General features: G+C 38.1%; 1 protein-coding gene across 2 annotated transcripts in view; it reads right to left on the bottom strand.

Moving 5' to 3' along the window:
* Window positions 1–11,289: 11,289 nt before the first annotated feature.
* Window positions 11,290–27,848, bottom strand: part of sms.L (spermine synthase L homeolog) — a 68,309-nt gene continuing 51,750 nt past the window's right edge. For both annotated transcript variants that reach the window (XM_018246263.2, XM_018246264.2), the window contains exons 10-11: window positions 23,157–23,272; window positions 11,290–17,234 (exon numbers count right to left, since the gene is read on the bottom strand). In XM_018246263.2, coding sequence (XP_018101752.1) covers window positions 17,192–17,234; window positions 23,157–23,272 — 159 coding nt within the window. In that variant the 3' untranslated portion in view covers window positions 11,290–17,191. The remainder of the gene's footprint in view (window positions 17,235–23,156; window positions 23,273–27,848) is intronic.

The raw sequence follows: 27,848 nt of genomic DNA, 5'->3' as shown, positions 1-27,848 counted from the left end.
AAGGTAAGCGAAGATTGCTGAACAGAAACGTAACTAGAGGGGGGCGGGCCCTGGCGCAGGACGCGCAGCCGGGCCCCCCGTCCCCCTCCGTACACCCGGAACTGGCCAGGAACATGCGGCGCGTGGACTGCCGGCGGGCCCATGAGGGGGTGCAGGCCATGACCCGCTCGCACCCCCTGCTCCCCCGGTAGTTCCGCCCCCGTCGCTGAACCCGCCCGGCGATTTACATTCTAGCTGGCAGGAGACAGTTTGGGGAGATTAGTCACCCGGAAGAAGAGCCGATTTATCACGGGCGACTAAATCTCCCCAAATCTGAGTGTGTGTCTCTGCCCTTAATCCTAATTTATTGTTATTCTGCCGTTATCACTATTGTATCAGTTTATTTCAGTTCACACCTAGACTGCCATATAATCAGGTTATCAGAACACTTAGAGAACTTTGTGGAAAATCCAGACCAAAAGGACTGCACCGACTGTTGCTAATCTAAGTCCTTTACAATTAATTTAGCCCAGCAAACTAATTTTATTAGAAGAGACCCTCATTGTTTAAATGATCTGGTGATCTGAAAATTAAGGATAAGATCATCAGAATGCCTTCAAAACATCATGGAGCATTAGTAAGGCTGAAGGCAGATGATAATTAGATATGATCACCTTCCTGAGTCAATCTGGTCTGCCAAGGTATCTCCTGTAGGCCCCACTGCATGGCAGTTTTCACCATAGACATGTAATAGAGGCGTCCTTTAGCATGTTTTATATCTAACAGTTCGTAGACTGGGTCCTGGGTGGCAGGTACTTCAGTGGGCCATAAATCTGCCACTGTTTACCCCAATAACCGTTTCAGCTTTGGTATAGTGTCATTTTTTTTAAAATAGATTTTTAAGTGAAAAGTGCCATTGTTGAATATTGTAACATTGGAATGCCATGAAGAGGCCACTTTAAGGAAGCGACCAGAATGGAGTGTTTTCTAAAATGAAGAAAATGACATGTTTATCCGGCATTGCATACTGTATGTTACAATTAAGGTAGTTTTCCATTGTATGAATAGTTTTCACTGGAACGTTTATCCAAATATTGAATTGTTTATTGCTTCTTTGGCCTTTGTTGGTTTGGCATCCAAAGTAAATCCCTAATTCCTTCCGTGCAGTGTGTTTATGCAACTGAAGTATCTGTAAACCCATATTAAACATACGTCATTCAAGAGGCTCTTAACACAAAACTAGGACAAAGATAAATAAGTACCTTTGCATTAGCTCCACTATAGTCATATGTAAAAAAACAAAAGCTGAATTTAGATCCAGAGGAATGCAAAGAACCACATCAACCGCTATTTTTACTGCATGGTTGGTGGTGTTCCTCCCTGATCCGAAATTAGCAAATGGATAGAGCTTTTAGGTAAATCACTAAGGCATGTGGCTATATCATTCATAACTATAAATGCCTTGTCTTGACAAAAATGCCAATTATTCTTTAAACTAAGGACATCGTTTTACTGCCCCCCACCAATTAGACAAATAAAAATGTATCCCCATTTCCCATTGTCTTTTCTCCTTTCTGGCAATGGGCCATTCTCTCTTTTCACTCCACACATAGGGGCAAATTCACTAAAGGACGAAGCGCCTAACGCTAGCGTTAATTCGCTAGCGTAGCGCATTTTTGTTAATTCGCCGATTCACTAACGGACACTGGCGTAAATTCGCTAGTGTTACTTCGCACCCTTACGCCTGGAGAATTTGCGCATTGGACATAACTACGCAAATTCACTGACGCACGCATTTTTCTGAACGTTACCTTTTACGCCAGACTTCCTTCGCCACCTCAGACCAGGCGAAGTGCAATAGAGTAGATAGGGATTGCTTCAAAAAAAAGTTTACATTTTTTCTAAGTCCCAAAAAACGCTGGCGTTTTTTCTTTTTTTATGGATGATAGGCTGAAAAAGATCGAAAATTATTTTGGGGCTCCCCTCCTTCCCCCCCTACATTTCCTAACTCATGGCACCTTAACTATACAGTGGGCACATGTGTAGGGCAAAATAAACATTTTATTTGCTGTTTTGAAGGTTTCCCAGGCTTGTGTAGTGATGCTACATATACCTCCATTGTAACTTCAATTTGGCGCGTATGCAAATTAAGCATCGCTAGCGTAACTTCGCTTTGCTTGGCGAATTAACGCTAGTGCAACTTCGCAACCTTACGCTTCCCCTGAGCGTAACTTCGGATTTTAGTGAATTTGCGTAGCGCTGGCGAAAATACGCCTGGCGAAGTGCGGCAAAGCGGACGCTGGCGCAACTACGAATCTTAGTGAATTTGCCCCATAGTCTCCATCCTATTGTGCCTGGTTGGTTGGTTGAGTTGAGTGGGGGTCAGTTTTGACAGTCAGTAATGATCTAACCTCCTTTGTTTACAGGTATTCAGACCCAATTCGCATTGTAGACACATATTTCTAAGGTGGTGCAATGTTTTTCATTGGTAAATTGCTACAGAGGCAGAACCTTCAAGGGAGTCTACCAGTCCACTCCATTTTCTTCCACCACTATAGAAAGTTAATTTTGGGTAGCTGCTGTTTGACTCCAGATTTATAACCTGATGGATTAACCATAACAGCACACCGCCACCATCGCTGCCCCTCCTTCTGCCAGTGGATTACTCCCACAACTGCCCTCTGCCAACAATTTAACCAACCTCTATCCCTGCCAATGGAGTTCACCCTCAATAACCCCTATGTCATTGTACTTGTTCTCCTCTCTGCATCAGTCTATTGGCTTCCCCACTTTCTGCCCTATACATGAACCCCTTTCTCTGTCAATGGGAAGTACAGTAGCCCAGTGGGTACCGGTTCTGCTGCAGATCCTGAGTTTTCGGCACTTCTGTGATGGCATCAAGAATTAATCCACTATATAAAAGAAATCCAAAAGTATAGCTCACTACATTTGCAGAGGCTGAGGATTCTGTATGCATCAGTCTCTTTACCCTGAGCCTGTCATTTAACACTGAACTGTTCCTTTAAGACATTCACATTTAATGATTTGCTATGTCAGTTAAAGGTTTGAGTAGGACACAAAATATACAATTAACAAAATGTTCTGTGAATATATCCGTATGCTTTTAGTTTTGGAGCCTGTTTTGATGTTTCTGATTTTACTAAGAATAATGCTCCTCTATAAAGTCCACATTCCTTTACTATAAAACACCTGATCAGAGGGGGTTTCATTTGATTTGTGCGTTGAACTGAACACTGGCAAAAGTGCAAGATTTTTACTGGTTTGAGCTCTGCCAAGATTGCTTTTAGTTATGCAGAACACTTTCTGGCCATAACTTTTTCTGCTTTATGGCTGGACTAGGATTTTCTAACTTCAGCAAAATGTTTATATTTATATAACACACAAGAGCCATGAATATCCTGTAAATTATATACTTATACATGGTGCTTAGTGATGTCATCAGTTATAATCGATGCTTAGTGATGTCATTTCTGTTACACGACTCACTGAAACCTGTGTATTATAATAACGTACCACATGTTGTAAAATAGTGTGTATTAGAAGTCACCTTAGAGTTCCATGACCTGTATAAAAGCAATCTTCCTTTAGCCTCATACCTTTATATGGTTATGGAACTCATTGGTGACTTATAATATTATATTTTATAGTAGGGGTACGTTATTCCCTATATTACTGTATGTGTATGAGTACTATACAATGGCAGTATATGATATCTGAATCAGTAGAGGAAATTTAAGAACCAGCTTTTGCACAAAATACCCAGAAAATATATAAGGGTTACAACTAGAGTTGCCACCTAGCCGGTATTTTACTGGCCTGGCCGGTAAAAATGATGGCTGATCCCAATGTTATTAAAAGGGAAAACAGATAAATATATAGGAAGGCTGGTATTTTTTTTCCAGAAAAGGTGGCAACCCTAGCTACAACCACAATTGCATTGAGCAAAGTGCAATTTTGAGCACAATCTCCATGATTTTCCCCCACAATGCAGTGTTAATTTTCCCCAGAATTCCAGCATTATTTCAGAGTTGTGACGCAATTGTGCCCCCCACTTTGACATAAGTCAAATTACACTGAAAGGTTTCAAAGTCCAGCTGGATCATTTCCAGATCTGGAGGTTGCAGTCGGACTGGGGGTCCCAGGGTCCACCAGGGCTGCTGTCTAAAGGCCCCCCCCCGCGGTGTTCTGTGATTGCGTGTGCGTTTACCGGGTCTTGCCACAACTGAAGATCCTTTTTGCAGGGAATGGGTCTGGGCTGGCAGGACATTGGGAAAAAACCTGGTGGGCCCTGCTAACCCAGAGAAGTCCAACTCTGGCTCCAAGGTTCCTCTGCACCAATAGGCGCAACTACACTTGATTCAGAACGAGAGGCAAGTCAGAGTGAGTGGCGCCTAACTCAATTATATGGAAGTTCAAATCTCTTTGACACAAGTACCTTTAATGAATGGGGTTTTATACACAATTGGGAAATTTGTGAAAACTCAACTGTGCTTATGGTCCAACACTGGACATATGAAGGGCATGGTGACAAGTTAAAAAAAAAAGGGGTGGAATCTGCCATGTTGTTTTGCACTTCATGCTCTGCCCTGTACCGTACATAATATTTATGTGCCCTGATTTATTGCAAAGTCTATATGTATGGATGCCGCAAGGCAGTTGGGGTGGAACAATAAGAACATGGTACCTGCAAATAGGTTTCTCTCCAAGCTGAGCACTCTCAAGGTCTGGTCTCTACTGATAACATCATTCTTAAACCAGCTTTCATTACACAAATTAAATATTGTCACAGTTATAAGAATGGACTACTAATCCTCTCACATCCATCCAACAGTGTATAATGAATAAGGTTCTCACAGCTTTTGATGAAGGGATTATAGACAAAAATCTCAAAACCTTTCTCATTAAAGACAATCCAATCAGACCAGTTTTTACGCACTACACAAAACACACAAAAATACACAAACACCCCCGGGCAGACCAATTATAGCAGGTTCACCGCTCCCCCCGGTTGTGTTTTTGGATTAAATTTTGCAACCTCTAGTACAGTCCACTATATCTTATGTGAAAGATACTACACACTGTTTGATCTAAAGATTTCACTTTACCTGAATGTGAAATGTTTCTTGTAAACTTCAATGGTACCAGTCTATACACTTCCATACAACATTAATCTGGAATTAAAGCCATAAAATGCTTTATTGATCTCAAAGACCATACAGATCCACAAAAATCATTTTTACTTGATTTCCTAGAAATTGTTTTACACCAGACATTTTTTATTTGGGGGCACATTTTACATACAACAGAGAGTGACAGCAATGGGCAGTACTGTGGCACCAACCTATGCCAACTTATACATGGCACACATTATAAACACCAACACTGAATTTACCATAAAACACTGCCTATTGTACCTCCGCTTTATTGGTGATCTATTAGTCATACGGGATGGACAACTATATAGCCTGATTCATTCCCAACAATTACATTGAGAAGACACTACAAATTACCATGAGTCTGACCTATGATGTAAATGTAAGGAGAGATAAACAAGCTATACAGAAAAGAAATAGGAACAATTTGTTACACTTTGATCGTTTCCACCCCTACCATTTAAAATATTCATTACCCAAATCCCAGTTTACACAATTTAAAAGAGTAAAGGTCTATATAAATACACCAGTAAACCCTCAGAGTAATGCTGCTCTGAGTCCTCTGTCAAAAGAAACACAGCATTTCTTTCCTTCTTTTGTGTATACTTGGGCTTCTGTATCAGACTTCCTGTTTTCAGCATAACCTCCCGGCCTTGGGCTTGAGCAGGTTCAGTTTGCTCCTCCCTCCTCCCATCCCTGCAGTAATCTGAGCTCAGAGCTTTAAGTGAGCAGGGAGAGACTCATGCAGGAAGTGATGTCACACCAACCTTATATGGCAACGTCCATCGTAAACAAAGAGAGAGTGTCTATAGCTGTTTACCCAGGCATGGAAAAGCATTCTGCAGAATAAATATAGTGTTCTAGCTTGCACTATTGTGGCTAATCTGTTGGCAATAAACTGTCTTGGAGCTTTCCTTCTCCTTTAACTTACCTTTTATTATATTAAAAAATGGCTAATTCTAAACAAATTTTCAATTGGCCTTCCTTATTAATTTTTTAATAGTTTTTTTATAATTTTATTTTGTTTTTGTATTCAGGTATTCTGCTATTCATATTTCAGTCTCTCAAACCACTGTCAAACCCTCTAAACAAAGATAAACAGATAAATAAAAAATAACAACCAATTGTATATTGTACTGCCTCTCTCATACTACAGAATAATTTAAAGGTGACCTACTCCTTGAAGGACTGTGAGACCATTCTATTTCACAATATTTTTTTTAAAAGAACTGTAAATACTAAAGAAGTTTCTGGCAAAATGGAGCTTCCCAAGACCTCATGAACCAGACTTTATATATACCCCTTGATCCACAACCATCCCAGATTAAAGTAGACGTAGTTGAGTTTTCCTTTAATAGAGTGCAAATCTATTATAATGCCACAATCGTTTTCTTTTTAACATTTATTATTTTAATCTCTTCTTTTAAACTTTTGCTTTGTGTTCTTTTTTCCTTTTACTAAAAGTGAAGTCTTCTTACAGTTTTGGCTGTAAAAAAATATCATGCTCTGTACACTTTATATTTTATCAGAAGTGGTTCGCAATAGTGGCCAACTATAATCCTGTTCTGAGTGAAGAATGGTTTAAAAAAATAGACAGTCACTTACATCGGGCTTGAAAGGGCTGTACTTTAAAGCTAAATAAGCTTGTGTACTTGTAGAAGGCAATGTCCCTTCGGTACACATACTGTAGATCAGTTAAAGGCCACATTTACCTTCCCTATAATTGACTCTTTTGCACTCTCTAGCTTTCCAAAGAAGACATCCCAAGCTGAATTACAAATAAATGATAATTATCCATTGAGAATCATCCTCACCCACCATTTCATGGAATACCCTCTTTTTAATGCAGGTTTATCAACCTTTTAGATTTTTAATTTTAAATTCAAAAAAGGTCTTTAGGCTACTATAGCAAACAATGGATAGAAGTGTTCAAATATGGGACCATAGGTAGGGGCAGAATTACAGAGAAGGCAGACCCTGCGCTTGCAGGGGGCCCAGTAGTGTAGGGGGGCCCAGTAAGGCCCTAATTAATCAGTGACTTCAATATATCTTGGTAGAACAGGCCAACTTACCAAAGTTATGGGACCTTACATTAAATTTGCTGTGGGGCCCAGCAACATCTAGTTATTCCTTGGACCGGAGGGTTTTCCAGATAAGGGATATTTTTGTATTTGGGATGATCATATCCATGTCATGGGAAATTTTTTTTCAAAACGCATCAGTTAATAGTGCTGCTCCAGCAGAATTCTGCACTGAAATCCATTTCTCAAAAGAGCAAACACATTTTTTTATATTCAATTTTGAAATCTGACACGGGGCTAGACATATTGTCGATTTCCCAGATGCCCCTGGTCATGTGACTTGTGCCTGCACTTTAGGAGAGAAATGCTTTCTGGCAGGCTGCTGTTTTTCCTTCTCAATGTAACTGAATGTGTCTCAGTGGGACATGGGTTTTTACTATTGAGTGTTGTTCTCAGATCTACCAGACAGCTGTTATCTTGTGTTAGGGAGCTGCTATCTGGTTACCTTCCCATTGTTCTTTTGTTTGGCTGCTGGGGGGAAAAAGGGAGGGGGGTGGTATCACTCCAACTTGCAGTACCGCAGTAAAGAGTGATTGAAGTTTATCAGAGTCACATGACTTGGGGCAGCCGGGAAATTGACAAAATGTCTAGCCCCATGTCAGATTTCAAAATTGAATATAAAAAAATCTGTTTGCTCTTTTGAAAAATAGATTCAGTGCAGAATTCTGCTGGAGCAGCACTATTAACTGATTCATTTTGAAAAAAAAAATTCTCATGACAGTATCCCTTTAAGTCTGCTAGAAATCATTCAAACATTAAATAAACCCAATAGGATTGTTTTGCCATCAATGTGGATTCATGCAGCTTAGTTGCTGTTTTATTGTTACAAAGAAAAACAAATAAATGTAATTAAATGAAAAAAAAAATTTCATTATTTAATTAACATGAACTATATGGGAAATGGCCTTCCCATAAACTGGAGCTTACTGGATATCAGGATGGTGGATAAAAGATCCCATATCTGTAATAACATTTCAAAACAGCTTGCATGCAAGGCCAGAAAGAGAGGTCATACTAATGAACTTCACTGTTTTATTGTGTACAAGTCTATAAGTTCTACCTGCTGCTTTCCTTTCAGTAGCTGCCACTCACTAGTGGTCATAGGAAAGGCTGAAAAGGAATATATGCAATTCTGCTATTTCCCCTAATTCCTGTGTTTTAGGGCAGAACTCCACAAAGTAATGCGGTGTGCTAGGTCGGGGGAATGCAGGCAGAGTGCCGAATATTATGTAAGTGATAGAAACATTGCAGTTACAAACTACACACAACACAACAGTCGGATGAAGACGCAGCGTGCAGCGTTCACATCCGACAGTCATGTTGTGTTGGATACATGTAGTTTGTTGCTGCAATGTTTCCATCACATACATTATATTTGGTGCCTCCGACTGGTCACCTGAATTTCCTCGCAGCTCGACCCAGCGCATTGCATTAATTCGTGGAGTTCTGTGTGATTGCAGTGTAGTCTGTGTAACTTGCTATTTGTACATACGTTTGTGTGCTTGATTATCTCTCATAATCGTCTTTTCTATATCTGTCTTCTTATCTGATATCTTTTTCTGACCATGTTATCATGGGGGAGCTAATTCAGTATACATACTGTATAATGGCAACCAATAGAAATACACCGTCTCTCTTCTGTAACTTAAGCATCACAGTTGGTTTGGACTTAACTATAAAAATTTTCTCCACTCAACAGTATGATGTTTACAGGCTTACCTGACTTTTTCCCATCTGTTATTATAGGAGGGCAAATCTATGAGTTTCAACTTTACTAACTGCCACCTCACTACAGAACCAGACTGGCTGACCCTTTGATGCAAAGTTAAACTGCTTCTATAATCATATATCTATAATCACGTTTGTCCCATGGCTCTCTAGCGAGGGGGAGCTGTCCCATGGCTCCTCCACTGTTTGTTCATAAGGTGAACAAAAAATACAATTACACACATATAAACATCAGAGTTGTGTTGTCAGTAAGAATATGAATCACATAAACGGACGCGCATCAAAGATGAAGATGCATGTATAGAGGCATGCCTCTCTCTCTTCAGTTTTAAAGATTTCTAGGTTTGTATTTATCAGTGGGCTAAAGTGAGTTTACCATTTAAAAAATATGCTTCTGAAAATCCCATACAAGTGAATAGAGTTGTGCAAATTCTCTCTGGCAGACAGCGGAACTCTATTTAAAAAATAGACTCTCCATGCGCCATCTGTATACTTAAAATGCCTCCATTTTGTGTGGTTGAACCAAAGCTTACTACTTTGTCATGTGCAATGTGAAACATAACAGCTTAAATTCTGGTATGGGGGCTTAAAGAAATAAAAATGACTGCCCAGAACACGAGAAGGCAAACTGTATAGGGAATGCAAACCTAAGCATTAGTTCACTCTTCATAATAACAGTCAATGCATTGTGGTAACTGGAGTCTGGGCTAGAATAAAGCAAACTACCGATATATTGTTTCAGTGGAAAGTGTATTTAGAACCAGCAAAGCAGAAAATAACAAATGGCAGACAGATACTGGTTTGTATAGCAATTACACTTGTAAATAACTTTAAAATCACTGGAAATCTGTTTACATGGGAGGTCACTTATAATTACATTTTCTTTTTTTTATTCCAAATACCGCATAAGTTAATTTTGGGGTGTGAATGGCTCAGCGGCAGGCCAAGCCAACTGGGAGCCCTAGTTAACCCAACAGGGGTAAGAGAGCCAGGGCTAGGCAGAAGACTCTTCAAGAAGTACCTGCTCAATGCCCCCCACATTTTTTGCACCCTAGGAAGGTGCCTCTTCTGCCTACACCTATTCTGGCCCTGGTATGGCTCATCAAAAATCTTTGGAAAAAAACCTTTGTACCAGAGATTTTTCCACTGAATGAGACCCAAATAGTTCACACAGGAAATCGTATATCCATTATTTATTAGTAGCTTAAAAGTCCGGTCTAATATAGAACACAGTTACAAAGTGAGGTTCTGAACTGTTTACAGTGAAGGGACGACAGATGACCAGACAAAGGTTGGGGTGCCGGTGAGCATGGATCTATTATATTTTAAAAGGTTGTTTGGCATTCATTTAATGAATAGGATATGGGCTGAGCATACTTTTTTTGTTTTAACCATAAAAAAAACCTTTTTTTATTTTTTGAGCTAAACAGGGCAAATGGGGTAACTGAAGTTACTCGATATTTATTTCTGTCGATGTTAATAATCCCCTGCATAACTGAAAAATATGAAGTAGCTTCAGTTTCCCTGTTTGTCTTGTTTGCTCATGAAATAACAAAAACCTTAGTTTTTTATGATTACAAAAATAGGCAAAAAGTATGTTCAGCCTAATCTCTCATTTTTGTAATCATGTTGAACAAGAGGGTATAGTGTCCCCAATAAAAACAGACACTGTATGGATAAAAGTATGGGCACCCTCCTTATCCAAAATCTCATTCCAGAACCTAAGGTATTAAAATGGAGTTAGTTCTCTCTTTGCTAAACCATCCTTTACCCTCTACTCTTCTGCAAAGTCTTTCTACTGGATCTAGGATCATTGTGGGAGAGGATTGGCTTCCAATAACCTGTAAGAGGTCATATAAGCCAGTCAAGTTCTACCCTCCCAGTTTAGCAAATGAATTCTGTATGGACCTTGATTTGTACATTTGGGTGTTCTGGTGCTGAAATGTCAAAGGACCTTCTTCAACCTTCTACAAAACAACAAACACTTAAAACAGTTTGACTTGAACAGCCAATTCCAATGATTTGAAGAGGTGTCCAGCTTTTGGCCATATGGTGTTTGTTGATGGCATATGCTGACATTCATTAGAAAAACAGTAAAGGTTTACCTCCAATAGTCTTCCTGTAGTCCTGTCTTCTTTCTCCATTGTTCATAAGTATCAATAACCCCTCCCCTTCATGAATGTACTTTAACCCTTTCAGATATTCACTTCTGGATTGTAAAATTTTATAAAAACAGCTGCATACACAGAAGACGAGTTATTTACAGCTGGCAAGAGTACGAGGAGCAACTACAAAAGGGAAAAGAGAAATAAAGCGAGACACGTGACTAATAACAGTGTACCTTTATTTAAACATAGGTACAGCACAGTCGCAGGAGATGCAAGTCAAGCATTCTTGTTGTTCTCGTTCTTGAGTCAAATCAATAACAATTTTTTATTACATAGACATCTCATTTCCAGGTGGAAGCGGGGGGGGGGGGTTTAGTGCAAACAATGAAAGAAAAACATGTCTATCAGCACTTTCTGCGCACACGTGAACTCAAACGTCCTGCCTAATTTACCAACCAGACTAACAGAGCTGGGATTACATCCATATGTACTAAACAAACTTGCAATGGGGTTTCTACATCTGCCTGTTACTCACACGTCCCTTCGGCCACTCGCAAGAATTCCGCTTTTCGTTCTATGCAGCACTTTTAAGGACAGCTGTAACTTATCTGGACATTCCTTGGAAACAGGACGTTTTAAAAACTATAAAATAAAGATCGGTGTTTGTTAAATGTGTGTGTCCGGCCAATGTAAACACAACTCTTGCTTTTGCAGCATTAAATCTTTAATAAATAAAGGTTAAAAAAAGCATTAACTAATGATGAGTTTGGGCACCATGCTAGCCTAGCAATCATAGTGGAAACTGCGGGCAGGCCACATTTATGGCTGAATCTGAGAGCAAAGTCTATTGCATCTGAATATGCACACTGAGCAAGATTGTAACACAGACTTATAAATGAGACGCTGGCATGGCACAAGAGTTTTTCTGACATATTGCATCATTACGGGATACTGTCATAACATAATGACCCCCTTTATAATCATTTTTAGCCCAACTGTTAATGGTGCTGTGCTAGTTTCTGCCTCGTTACAGGTTCAGATATTAATGCATTTTAAATGTCTACTAATTTACCTGTCCTTCATCAGACAGACCTCTTATCAATCCGACTTCCATAGCTCAGTTAGACTAAGACCTCCCCAGACACAGTGTCAGACTGGGCCACCCAGAAAACCTAACACTGAGGGCCTACTCTCAAAAAAAAAAAAATGTTAATGTAGTGCAAATTTTTATAGGCATTATATAAACCTATGATGAGAATTGGAAAGGCTTGGGAATTATTATCCTTAGCTAAGGACCACTAGGGTCTCGGCCCACCAGGAGATCACCTGGTGCTTTCATAGGCCAGTCCAATCTAAACAAACCTTTCAAATAAAGGGTAAATAGTTCTGCTCTTTGTCTTGAAAATGCAAGTGCCCCAGATCCTGAGTGTAACTCCTTGTCATAAAGAAAGACAAAGTTGCCAGAGAAGAAACAGAAATAGTTATACTAGTACCAAAACAAATTCAATTCCTTGTGGAAGCACATTTCAATATAACTTTCATAAATAAACAAAAAAAAAGTCCCCCCCGAAAAATACAATTCTTTACAAATCATATAATATTTTTGTCATAATGAACATATTTTATTGTATGACGCTATCCCTTTAATAATGAAGAAATGCTACCATAGCAAATGGCATACTGGGTATTTGTATCTTCTACATGTAAATAGCCTCTTTTATTACAGTGTTTTCAGCCATCTTTATCTGCGGTCTCAACTGCTGCTGGGTTCAATGGAATATTAGAAATGCTTTGTAGATAAAATGAAATATTAGAAATGCTTCCTAGATATAATGCATATAATTTTATATATATATATATATATATAGTTTTTTACCAATACATGGATTTTTTTTACCAAGTGTGAAGCACCCAATCAGTGTAAATGATTAAAGGCTATTTAATTTACAGAACTGAAAAAGCAAAGCAAATCCTTGGCTACTCTACCCAGCAGCCCATTTCATTATTTTTTCTGGATCAGCAATAAAAAGGTTGGGTTACATTCCTCTACAGCAGCTGGTCCATTTAAAACTTTATGTTTATCTACTTTGAATTCTAAACTTGGGGCAGGGGTGAGGCTACACATCTATTGAAGCGTTATGCACAGTTAGGTCCCTTGCAAAGGTACATATTTTATTGGTATGTCACCGGAAGATTGTGTGTTCTGAAGTCATTTCTCCAAATCAGGCTATTTCAGTTCATAAAACAACAGTTACTAGGGATAAAAAGAAGCATTAACGCTATTTTACCATCTGAAAATGATTTAGCAATTTGTATTATGGCATTGTACTTTGTACCTTATAACCACATTTGGCAAGTTCCCAGTGGCAATTAAACAGTGGGAAAAAAAATGATTTGTGAATGTCTGGACCACACAAGAAAAAGTGGGTGTCATGACTTGAGTAAGGGAATGGGCCAGGTAATGACCCTGAATGATATTCTGGTCTAAGGGTAATGGTACTCACTAAGCTAATTATTTCTGGCATGTTTGTGTTCCTGGCAATCTCAACAAAGTGCTGTCTATTTTATTCCTTGCAATGGGCCAACGGTTCTATTTATAAAATATACCAGTGGATTGGATTAAAGTACAATAAGGTTGACACACAAGGAAGTCTAAAGACATCCCTGGGGCCATAGGTAGAGCCTTTTTCAGGTCACATGAAAATGTTGCTGAGAAAATTTATGTATGATATGATCACTTCTGTAGTCAGGCAAAATGACCACAGACTGGATGATTCCAAATGTGGAGGGACACAAAGGCTACAAGGAAACCTGTTGAAATCCAGCTATAGGTAACCTGTAAATGTAGCCCATGTGACCCTAGCCTTCAGAACCCATTATACTTGAAATAAAAAATAAACATTTCTGGACCGTTCAGAGGTGTTACAGGTGTACATCTAAAAACAAACAAATCGTGCCTAGAAAAAAAGCAACACAATAGTACAAGTCACCGCTGCAATCTGAACACCTGCTGTTTCAGGTTTTCTAATAAATTTAGCCTCCAATAAGTTCTATATTCTACATTTCCAATCGAGTGCAAATAACTAGATCGCCACACACAGACTGCAAACCAAATAAATGGGCTTAAGGTGGATACATGGGCAGATTTAAGATGCTGATTGGGATCCATCAGATCGATTCGACAGCTTATCTGCTCGTGTAGAGGGCCACCGACAAGCCTCCCGACCGATATCTGGTCAAAACTCAGGCAGATGTCCCATCCAATCGAGGACCGTGTCGGTTGATGTGGACCTCGTCCCGTCAGTGCCTATTCCCGTCATTGTAATCCAATCGTTTGGCCCTAAGGCCGAATAAACAATTAGCTCAATATTAATTGCTTTTAGTGGGCATATCGGGGAAAGATACACTCGTTTGGTGACCTCAACAAACAAGCAAATCTTATAGTGTATAAAGATCTTTAGGGAGTTGTTCATCTTTCGCCAAAAGGATTTCCAGAGATCTCAATTCCTTTCTAACAAGACTTTCATGACTATCATTAGAGAGTTACGAATTGACGCATTGACCAGATATTTGTTGAATTGCCAGAACACAATAATTTCATTTGGACGTCGTTACTCACTGCTGCTCAGCCGCAGCCCTGAGCACTAACACTTGCCAATCAATCCTTGATTCAGACCAGTATTTTGCATGCTGCATGCAATGGTTACAGAGGGAAAAATGCATTGTTAAACAGAAATAAGAGTAGCATATGTATGGTTTCCACTCATAAATCAACCCCTAAGTTGTTTCTATCAAGTGTGAAACATTATGTGGTGATGACATCCCTTTTACTATCTATTTGTAATGGACAAAATGACAAAGATAAGCTTATTGTAACTCTTAAGTGTAAAGCCATTTCAGATGCACTGTTAAAGCCTTTGCCTTAGGCTATGCACCAAACAAAAGTTGTGCAATAATACTGATGGAACCCAAAAAAACTGAACTACAGTCCCTATTAATAACTAAAAACAAAGTACTGTTTCTATACATTCACATATTTACTTCTATCCAGTGTTATAGCTGCAGAAAGGCCTGTTTTGTATTTATGCTGCTTTAAGTTAAAACGGTAACATCAACTTAGAACTGGGACGTTACATTGAGGCCTGATGTTTACTGTTATTATAATTGTTTTATTACTTATCTTACTAAACAGCCTAACTCCTCTGTTCCAATCAATCATTCAAACCTCAGTCTGGTTGCTAGTGCAACTGCACCCCTAGTAACCAGATAACAAAGTAAAAAAAAACTACAAAGATTAAAAAAACAAACAAAAAGAAAGTACATTTGCAAACGGTCTCTGAATGCCACTGTCTAAGGCAACCCTAATCTGCAGACTGTCTTGACTGGCATTTCACCATCACAATTCTCCGCCTCAGTAGTTTAAAAAAATATTCCAGATTGCATGCTGGTTATTTGCTTTGCAAACTGAGTCCCAACGCCTTTTATTGTTTCATGTTGAAGGCTCTTGAATGAAAATATACCCTTTTTATAAGTAAAGCTTATTCTTGATTTCCCTTTATTTCTAATGCAAAATATGGAGGCATAGCCATGAAGCCGGCTCTAACAGTGGACTTTCCACAGACTGCATTACACCACCCGGTGACGGTTACTAGTGTAGCTGTCTACGGAGAATGCCTCAGTAAATAATGGCAAACACATAAATGTTATATGAGCATAACTAGGTAAACTCTAATTATAAACGGGTTATATTTGTTCTTTCAATCAAAGGTTTCTATGCCCTACTATTATATATTGAGTAGAGCAACTCATCTAGCTTTATATTTTGATACTCTTAGAACAAAACCAAACTGGGGTGACCAATGAACTGGCCTAGAAAGTTATGTGCAAAAAAAAAAAAGGCCAACCATAATGTAGCAACCATTGCCAAAGAAGATCTCTGGATGTTCTCATAGAAGCGCTTCCACGCTGTAGTGCAATCAAAAGTGGCAAAATAATACTTTACTTCTATCTTCTAGCGAATTCTCTAATGATTTACTAGAGCTACTGTCCTCTGGAATACAGTATTATAGAAACCAAATGCAACATTTACACTATGGTTATGAAGCTAGAGAGTTTACTCTACAAAGAAAAAAAAACACATTTGTCTACCTATGCCAAATAAAAAGAAAAAGAGGAATTTTAAAGGAGCATATTAAAAATGGGATTTAGACACAAGGTTCCTTACTAGTGTCTAGAACGGAAGCACTCAGATAAAACAATCTCATAGCACCAAACAACGTGAATAGGACACAAAACCCGCAATGTGTGCAGCCATAAGCAAGCTGTCTTTGAACTTCAAGTCCAGGCAATAATGTGCAGCCTCGATGCTGGCAGCTCGGTAACCAACCCCTGCTCTACCGTGTTAATATGGCTCACGACATATCAGATGAGAATCAAACCTCTATATGTATCTACATTACACTGCACTTCAGAAAGTATAATCAACCGGCAGTGCTCTGCTATCTCACATGGTAGGACTCTACACGTTCACTTGCTCTAGGTAGAAGAGTTACTATAAGGTAGCCTGCAGGCAGCAGAATTAACCATACTCCAGTTGTACTGATTGTGGCCACGTGTGAAATAAACGTCAACGTCTCTAATATCAATCAAGTGCAAATAACAATAAAACAGTGGATCTGGGCAAAACATAAAATTAGAGACAGATTTTACAACGTCATTGCATTCCGTCTGGACAGACCTGCAGCGTTATCTGGTTATATATATATATATATATATATATATATATATATATATATATATATATATATATATGACTAAAAACGATCACATTGTTTAGGTTCAGTGCATTCAGCAGCGCAAAGGACACTGCCAATCTCTAAGATGATTTTTGAGAATAAAAACACAACAAGAAATTAAAAAAAATAAAACAAAAACAAATCCACCTCATCGATATTTTCATTTTCACCCCACTCTCCGAGGAACTTAAATAATATCCAAAATGCCTACGCACATTTAGGATTATCTACAACGTATAATTGAAGGATTTCACAATGCTGACATGCAGCACGTGCAAAGCCTTTATGCTTCATGCAGCGTGGAAGAATTTGATCTTTTTAGAGGATTAGGAGCCGGATCTCTTCTTCCAAATGGTGTAAAACACCCATCTGAAATGATGAAGTCAAGGAGAAATGAATGTAAAAATGGACATACATCGTTAGAGTACAGAGAGTCTGTTGGTTCCTGTGTCCGTCATAAAAAGTAATACAAATAGTTGTGTTTGCAAGAATATTGTCTTAATGCTTACAAATAGCAAAAAAGTAAAAATCTAACAAAAAAAATAAATACATTTTTACTTTCTTCTAGTGCTATGTACACTTTACCATTGGGATGTTTAAACCTGGATTTAGAGGTACACACAAGCAGGTACAATATGATTAAGGATTGTTGATATAGAATGAATAAACCCCAACAAATATTCTACCCATATGCACGCACTATAATAAATAGTATTTTTGGAAAATGTCATAGAAAATATTTTAACTTTGATATAAGTCCTCAAAATGTAGTATATTTTACTGTAATAAATAGTATTTTAGAAAACGTCATAGAAAATATTTTAACTTTGAACTGAAAATCTCTTCTATAAAAGGGATTGTTCACCTTTAAATTACCTTTTAGTATGATATAGAAAGTGTTGTTGCGAGAGAGTTTGCAATTGGTCTTCATTTTTTGTGTTTTTGATTTAGCTTTTGTACTTTTTTGACAGCTCTCTGGTTTGCAATTTCAGCATTGCTAGGGTGCAATTTACCCTAGCAACCAGGCAGCAGTTTGAATGAGAAGCTGGAATATGAATAGGAGAGGTCTGGATAGAAAGACAAATAATAAAAAGTAACAATAACATTAAAATTGTAGCATCACAGAGCAATAGTTTATGGCTGCCAGGGCCAATGACCCCCATTTAAAAGCTGGGAAGACTCAGAAGAGGAAAAGCAAATAACTTAAAAACTATACAAATATTAATAAGATGAAGATCAGTTTAAAAGTTGCCCATTCTAGAACATACTAAAAGTTAACTAAAAGGTAAACTACCCCTTTAAGAAAGAAAGTTGAACTAATGAATTTTGTTTATGGAGTCGATCACACTGGGCTAGTTAGTTAGTTGGGCTAGTGTTAGATGAGGATAAAAGTCACACATTTGTGATGCCCATATATATATCAAAAATTACCACAAAGGATAAATAAACACCTTGAGGAGACCTCAACTACGACTTTATTTTAATCTTCATGAAGAAGGAATGTAAAATATAAGATTGTTATTCTCGAAAGACAAGAAATCACAAGGAAATCAGATAACTGAACCATGTCCTTGACCCTCTACAATAGTTCAGGACCATGGGAGTCACGTGTCCTAACATAACCCAGAAATGACTATTAATTTTAAAAGCTAGACAGATCATTATCACATATTTGAATTGAAAAAAAAAGGCCTTCAAATATCCGCAAAAAAACAAGAACACCAACAGGAATTAAAATATTTCCAGTACATCTAGTAGTGTTGCTCCAGTGTTGTCATACATGGGCCAAGGTCTAATGACTGACCAGTTTGGCTACAGCATCATCCAGTCATCCTGCATCACGTGGAAAATTGGATAATGCAGGAGGACCATCCTTCAACTTAGCTGATGATCCTACACATGTGCTCATAGCAGAACTAGTTTAATACACTAAGCAAAGTGACCAGTCTTCTTAATTACAAATAAAATCTACTAACACGGTGGGGGAGGGAGGTTCCATTCACTAATGTTAGATTTGCCGATAGGCAGAAAAGGCATTATGTCCACCATGTTTTTGGAGTATGGCTTACTAACCCCATGGACACTTTTATACAGTGCTTTTATAGGTTAGTGTGTTATCCACTCATGAAGCTCCATTTACAAGTTTCTATTTGGGAATGGAGCTAGACACGACAACTGCACCCATGCTCTGGGGAACAAATAACTTTAGTTCACAATCCAAATGCTGTGCATAAATGATCCTTTAGATAGCAACGGTAGTCACTGGAAACACAGGTCTTCACACCAACTTTTTCACAAATACCCCAGGCTCTCTAGTTACTCTCCTGGTTCAGTTATGTCCTTAAATATTTGGACAGACAACTTTTTTCTAATTTTGGTTCTGTACATTACCACAATGAATTTTCAATGAAACAACTCAGATGCAGTTGAACTGCAGACTTTCAGCTTTAATTCAGTGGGTTGAACAAAAATATTGCGTAAAAATGTGAGGAACTAAAGCCTTTTTAACACAATCACTTCATTTCAGGGGCTCAAGAGTAACTGGACAAATTAAAAAACTGAAAATTAAATCTTAATTTCTAATACTTGGTTGAAAACCCTTTGCTGGAAATGACAGCCTGAAGTCTTGAACTCATGGACATCACCAGATTCTGGGTTTCCTCCTTTTTAATGCTCTGCCAGGCCTTTACTGCAGCGGCTTTCAGTTGCTGTTTGTTTGTGGGCCTTTCTATCCGAAGTTTAGTCTTCAACAAATGAAATGCTGCTCAATTGGGTTCAGATCAGGTGACTGACTTGGCCATTCAAGAATATTACACTGCTTTGCTTTAATAAACTCCTGGGTTGCTTTGGCTCTATGTTTTGGGTCATTATGAAATGCCTCACATTGAGAGACAGTGTCTCTGAAAACCTCAGAATTAATTTGGCTGCTTCTGTCCTGTGTCACATAATGGATAAACTCTAGTGTCCCAGTGCCAATGGCAGCCATGCACGACCAAGCCATCCACTGCCTCTGCCATGTTCTATAGATGATGTGGTATGCTTTGGCTCATGAGCTGTTCCACACCTTCTTCATGCTTTTTTCTTGCCATCATTCTGGTAGAGGTTGATCTTTATTTAATCTGTCTAAAGAATGTTTTTACAGAACTGTGCAGGCTTTTTTAGATGTTTTTTAGCAACGTAAACCAATCTAGCCTTTCTATTCTTGATGCTTATGAGTGGCTTGCACCGTGCAGTGCACCCTCTGTATTTACTTTCATGCAGTCTTCTCTTTATGGTAGACTTGGATATCGATACACCTACCTCCTGGAGAGTGTTGTTCACTTGTTTGGCTGTTGTGAAGGGGTTTCTCTTCACCATGGAAATTATTTTGTAATCATCCACCACTGTTGTCTTCTGTGGACGTCCAGGTCTTTTTGCGTAGCTGAGTTCACCAGTGCTTTCTTTCTTTCTCAGGATTTACCAAACTGTAGGTTTTGCCACTCCTAATATTGTAGTAATTTCTCGTATGGGCTTTTTTTCTGTTTTTGCAGCATAAGGATGGCTTGTTTCACCTGCATGGAGAGCTCCTTTGACCGCATGTTGTTTGTTCACAGCAAAATCTTCCACATACAAGCACCCCCCCCCCTCAAATCAACTCCAGGGCTTTTATCTGCTTCATTGATAATGACATAACAAAGGAATTGCCCAGTCAATTGTCCAATCACTTTTGAACTCCTGGTTCAATTACTTTTCAGCCCCTAAAATGAAGTGATTGTTTTAAAAGAAAGGCTTTAGTTCTTCCCATTTTTATGCAATCTTTTTGTTCAACCCACTGAATTAAAGCTGAAAGTCTGCATCTGAGTTGTTTCATTTAAAATTCATTGTGGTAATGTACAGAACCAAAATTAGAAAAAAAGTTGTCTGTCCAAATATTTATGGACCTAACTGTATATAGTACAATGTTGGAATGTGTCCTTCCACCAGTATTTATTTGCAGTGCTTCTCTTGGGTATGAGAGCATGCAGGAATGCTTTAGCCACAGTTACATGGATAAATGCCTCCAGGTACAAAATGTTTCATTTCCTGTTTTTGGAACATATTCAGCATCTAATGGCTGCGATATCCTTTACATGTGTTGGAGAGACTTAAGTCACTTCAGATGTACCTTAATATATATAAAATGCTACCATGCAGGGAGGTGCAGCCTTTGAATACTATGACTGGAGGTAAATGGTTAGGGTCCACCATATGGGGTTTATCTTGACATGGTATGGTGGCATAACTTTGTAACAAAAAACCCAGTTTTTGTAAATACATGCACATGCATAGATATTAAATTACTTATGAGACAGGGGACCAGGGAATGTGCAGTGATCAATCACCCCTTTTTCTGCCATTATAGAACAGACCATTAAATATGTTCTAAATGTAAAATATAATGTATGTAACATGTAAACAATGATCAACACTACTCTAAATCATTCACAAATTCTGTTTTAATGTATATAACGGGGCTGACTATCTCCTAATATTCTGTCCCCCCCAAAAAAGCTTAGTACCCCCCATAAGTCAAGGTTGCAATTTAACACTATTCGCTACTCTCTCCTATTTTAATGAGTATTTTATAAGTATTTGGTAACACTCTAGACCAGTGATTCTCAACCAGTGGCTCGCTAGCAACATGTTGCTCACCAAGCCCTTTGATGTTGATCGCATTGGCCTCAAAGCAGGTGTTTATTTTTGGATTTCAGGCTTGGCAGGTTTAGTGTACTGCCAAACAGAGCCTCCTGTAGGCTGACAGTCCATGTAGAGGCTACCAATAGCCAATCACAGCCCTATATTTGTCACCTTCAGGAACATTTTGCCTGCTTGTGTTGCTCCTCAACCTTTGTTTAAAATCTAAATATGGCTCACGGGAAAAAAGGTTGGGGACCGCTGCTCTAGACCCTCACTCTTCTGTAAGGTTCGTTTAATTCTTACATTTCAAACCAAATGTTAAGTAGTTATTGACTAAGGGTCACGTATTATGAAGCCATATTGCCGTGTTTTTTCTAGGATCTGTAAATGTGTTACTTGAAGATTCAGTCTTGTCTAAATTTCTATTGTCTCAGGATGGCTACCTGTAAACTTTGTATTTTCCTACCTGTTATGTCCTTATAAGATGTCACCACTTTGGGTCTATCATTATAGACCCAAAGGTTGCCGTTATCAGTCCAGGCATAGTATATGAACAGGAATAAAATTTGCTCACAGCCTGTCTATAGAATACCATGGTACTTTTCCTGAGGACAATGCAACAGTACATTTTTATGGTATGGTTGTGCTCTGAAAAAGACTGAAGATCATTTTATCTATAATGCTGTAAACATGACTATAGACCAGTGATCCCTAAATAGTGGCTTGTGAGCATGTTGCTCGCCAGCCCCATGGATGTTGCTCTTAGTGGCCTGAAGCAGGTACAGCCAATACTATGTACTCTTCACAGAGTTATGTAGAACTCTAGACCTTCTTAGAATGCCACAGGATCATAATGAATGTCAGCACACCTATATACTGTAATTAGCCTGCTATATGGGCTGAAGCCTACTACTGCATTACTGATGAACTTACATGAGACAATTTGCTTTTATGTCTGTATATAATATAGTGGTGAGCACAACTTTCCCTTGTTTGTTATAGTTTATATAGGGGCAGTGGCCAGCTCCATGTTGCAGCTCCCACCCTTCCCAGCTATAGCCAGGTGATCCCACTGGTGTCTAATAAAAGGGCAACTAAGTTTGGGAGTTTTACTTTGAAAGCAGCAAGTTAAGTTGCAGGTAAAACTTAGTCCATGTGTAAAATGTAGCAATAGAATTCTTAATGAATCAGACAAAAATTGAGAGTAGTGGCCAGATATGGGATGACTTTGACGTAGTTGGCCAGCTTAAATATATTGCAATATATGGACAAACAATCCCTGTTTTGTTTAAAGGGTAAGGCATTTCTCAGTAGCAGTATGCACAAAATGTCGCTGTCTTAAATATATTGATAATGGGTTGAGTGCAGAGGACCTCTTGTAGTTGACTATATGTATTTTGTGGTCACAGCCTCATTGCACCCCCGCCAAATGGTTTTGAAAATTATTGGTGAGCACAACTCGCACAACTTGTTTTAGTATGTATGTATGTATATATATATATATATATATATATATATATATATATATATATATATATATATATATATATATATATATATATACATACATACACACATTATTGAATCCCATTCACATATTTCTGATGCTGAGTCTACATTTTTTAGAAAGGATACAGTTCCATGTAGGAGGGAACGCACACAACCTCCTTAGAGAATTGCACAGGGCAGGAAAGCATATTCAGCTGTTCTTCATAGAGAGTCAAAGCTTCAGTCAGGTTTACACAGTTTCCCTGTGGGAGGAAGCAGAAGAGGAAAGAAAAGGTGAATAAGAAGTTTATTGACAAGTATTATTAATGATGGGCTTAAGACAGCAACTAAAGCAAAATAGGAAGCCACCATTCATCACAGGAGCTGATCTCAGAGACCAGTTTGAGCATTACATATTGTTGCAATGTTGTTACAGTAAGGCTGGAGATGAAAGCTTGTTTAAAGAGGTAGTGACAATAACATATTTGTTCCACTTTGTCTAATGCCACACTGTGCCAGTGCCTGGGTACAGATATACTTGATAAGGAAAACATTTGATGGCAGAATTCTCTGTATAGCTTACAGGGCCGCCATAAGGGGGGCACAGGAGGTACTATCGTACCGGGCCTAAAGGGGACCTGTGAAAAGACCCGAAGCCACAAAAGGAGCCTCAGTTGAAGTACTGAAGCCGCAAAAAGATCCGAAGTTGAAGTCCAGGAAGCTACAAGTTCAGTTGTACTGAACACCAATGGTGTTTTTTTATTTTATTAAACCCCTGGCCTCCGATGTATTGTTTTGATACCCTATAGGCCCCTGCCACCAATGTTTAGAAAAAAAAATATTCTCTAGGGCCCCAATGTTTCTTTTTAACTTGTAAGGTGGGGGCCTGGTGCCAATGTTATTAAAAAAAAAAAACTTTTATGGGGAGCCCTGGTGCCAAAGTTTTTTTTTAACTTATAAGGGGCCCTGGTCACCATTTTTTTTTTTTTTTAATTATAGAGCCTTGACCACCAATGTTTTTTGTTTTTTTTTAAACTTTTATGGGGGGCCCTGGCACCACAGTTTTCTTTTTAACTCATAAGGGGGCCCTGACCATCAATGGCTTTTTATAACTTGTGTGTGCGGGTGGGTTTAACCATTTTTAGCGCTGATGTCTGTGTGGTCTTTTTAACTATGTGTGTGGGGGTGGGGCTTGGGGGCCCAGAATTCGGGGCCCTGTGATTTATAATGGCGGCCCTGATCGTTTATTTCAGCCTTCCCATTGATCACATAAATGGAAGATAGGTCCCTAAAAAACAAAACAACAATATACAGTGTAAGTGTAGTGTAATGGTAGTATTAAGATATATAATGATATCCCATTCCATTAATATTTTGCCTTCTATATAGGGTTAACAATTCTGCTTGCATATTTTATATTGCATATCTCATATTCTTAGCTATTGTCTGTAAACCCCCCCCCCCCTTCCCTGGTTAGGCATTGTGGCAAACAAAAATGAACAGCAACATACTAGGGGTCATTTACTACTTGGAATGCAGCGTGCAATGGGGTTGTTAGGGTCATTTTGACCCTAGCAACCAGATTGCTGAAATTGCAAACTGGAAAGTTGCTGAATAAAAAGCTAAATAACTCAAAAAACACAAATAATAATGAATGAAAACCAATTGCAAATTGCTGCAGAATAATACTCTCTATGTTATACTAAAAGTTAATTAAAGGTGAACCACCCCAAGGAGTGCTACCACAAACAATGCTGGACACCACACAAGAGTTTTCCTTAAAACATGGAAAATACCAATAGCCCCCCCTACTACTCTACACATATTGTAACGGTAAGATTATTCCTGATTGATGGCAAATTAATGTAAATGAAATCAAGTACATTTCAGAAACAATTCAAAGCTTCTTGCAATTTGAAGCTCAAAGCACACATTCTCCGACGGAACATTTCTCACTATGTATTTGCACATTTTCAGTCCTAGCTCCCAGACTGTAAAGTGTCAGGATATGATTTGCCATGTGTCATTCCCCATGACTGGGTTTAAAGGAACAGTAATACCAAAAACTGAAAGTGTTTTAAAGTAATGAAAATATATTGTAGTTTTGCCCTGCACTGGTAAAACTGCTGTGTTTGCTTCAGAAACACTACTATAGTTTATATAAACAAGCTGCTGAGTAGCAATGGCGGAAATTGAAAAACGGCTATATGGCACAGGTTAACTAATGGATAAAAGATAGCATTATTTTCTACAGAGCTTATCTGCTATCTGCTGTGTAACTTGAGCCTTTTCTCCTTTGAATGGCTGCCCCCATTGCTACACAGTAGCTTATTTATATAAACAATAGTAGTGTTTCTGAAGCAAACACAGCAGTTTTACTAGTGCAGGGCAACACTGCATTATATTTTTATTACTTTAACACAATTTAATTTTTTGATGTTACTGGTTCTTTAAGCGTGCTTTTTTCTAATATTCAGTGTATTCTATTCCACACAGTCTGACAGGTAATGGAATGCAATTATCACTCACACATTTCAGTGCAATATCTATATATATATCTATATCTATATATATCTATATATATATCTATATCTATATATATCTATATCTATCTATATATATCTATATATATATATATATATCTATCTATATATATATATATATATATATATATATATATATATATATATATATATATATATATATATAAATAAATATATATACCTCTCAACATTATTTCAGTGCCAAAATACCAACAGATACAATTCTTTTGTTATATCAGAGACAAAACATATGTGCTAGTTTTCTCAGAGGCCAACATTATCATCAACTTTTAAAGGAGAAGTAAATCCTAAAAATGAATATGGCTAAAAATGCCATATTTTATAGACTGAACTTATTGCACCAGCCTAAAGTGTCAGCTTGTCAATAGCAGCAATGATCCAGGACTTCAAACTTGTCACAGGGGGTCACCAATTTGGAAAGTGTCTGTGACACTCGCATGCTCAGTGGGCTCTGGGCAGCTGTTAATAAGCTAAGATGATGGGTCATCGCAAATTATCAAGCAAAAAACGAGGTTGGCCTGTAATATAAGCTGATGCTACAGGGCTGATTATTAAATTCTGATGGTAGTTGCACTGGTTTCTGTGCTGCCATGTAGTAATTATCTGTATTAATTACTAATCAGTCTTATATTGTGACATTTATATTCTTTGTGAGTGGGTCCCTAAGCTCAGTAAGTGACAGCAGCACAGAGCATGTGCAGTGAATCAGCAGAAAAGAAGATGGGGAGCTACTGGGGCATCTTTGGAGACACAGATCTTTACTGCTAAAGGGCTGTGTTTGCTTTGGAGTGGTACAGAAGCCTAAAACATAATATACAACATTTCTAGCCTACTTTTTTATTTAGTCTATAGTTCTCCTTTTAATAACAATACCATATTTCATACTTACTGCAACATGGAGGCAGCGCACACTATTAATTGTTATTAGATTTCCATTAATACATTTTGTTTCTTCCCTTTAAGTTTAGAATAAGTTACTTAATTATACGCACAACATTTAATTTTCCCATACAGGTATTGAACCTGTTAAACAGAATGCTCAGGACCTGGGGTTTTCCGTAATTTAGATCTCTATTCCTTAAGTATGCTAAAAAAACATTTTAATGTTAATTAATCCCAATAGGGTCATTTTGCCGCCAAAATGGATAAATTATATCTTAGTTTGGATCAAGTACAAGCTACTGTTATTATTAGAGGGAAAAGGGAAATAATTTTTACAAATTTGAATTATTTAAAAGTCTATGGAAGATGGCCTTTCTGGATATCGGGTTTCCAGATAATGGATCCCATACCTGTAGAGGGAAAACACTTAACCAAAGTGAAAACACTTTAACCAAACAAATCTAAGTAGTGACCCTTGAAGCATGAAGTATTCAGATGTGCACATGCTTACATATAGTCTACATTACTGTGGATTAAGTGTAATAAAGGAGAATTTTCTAATTGCTGTGCTAGCTGTCTGGCTGGAATAATTGCATACTGCAGAAAAAGCAAACAGAAGGACTATATGAAGGAATGAGAAGAATTTCCAAGTGCTATGGTCAGTAAGAATGTGCAGTCAGCATTTCTATTAAGGTATTTAAATGCCCATCAGTGAGCATGAGTCTTAAATGCCCTAATATATTCAAATAGTGAGAGGCACTGTAAGGACTTGGATTTTAAGGCATTCCTGTGGTGTATGAATCAAACTGAAATCATTTCTTACAAATGTGTTTTGCTGTAATTTCTTTGCGAAATCAACGTCCCAGGCCCAAATAAAATCTGCCAAGGGATATTGGTTTGTATTGAGCAATGCATATAAACTCAGTGGACACTCTTCTTTATACATTTAAACCTTATACACCATAAAGTTGTGATCGGCTCCTAAAGCTGCAATCGTTATTCTGAAATTTGCACGGCACTAAAATTCTATAATCACTGTTTGGCCTTTAGTTTATGTTTCTGCTCTTTTTTTGTTTTGTAACTTAATTTTTATTGTTTTTAAAGGAGAAGGAAACCAAGTAAGCTTTATCAGAAAGGTCTATATAAATACACCAGTAAACCCTCAAAGTAATGCTGCTCGGAGTCCTCTGTCAAAAGAAACACCACATTGCAAGCTTTTTAAAGCTTGCACTTTTGTACTGGCAATAAACTACTTCAGTAGCTTTTCTTCTCCTTTAATACATCAGATTAGAGTTTGTAAGCACCACATTGGCTATCCTTTACAGAGTTATGTTGATTGGCTGACAGCAAGAGCTAAAAGAAGGAACAATCACATATACTGTAAGTAATTTAA

This window comes from Xenopus laevis, chromosome 2L (assembly GCF_017654675.1).
Source record: "Xenopus laevis strain J_2021 chromosome 2L, Xenopus_laevis_v10.1, whole genome shotgun sequence".
Taxonomy (NCBI): Eukaryota; Metazoa; Chordata; class Amphibia; order Anura; family Pipidae; genus Xenopus; species Xenopus laevis.
Note: the sequence above shows the minus strand (reverse complement) of the source record. Positions and strands in the feature narration are given on the sequence as shown.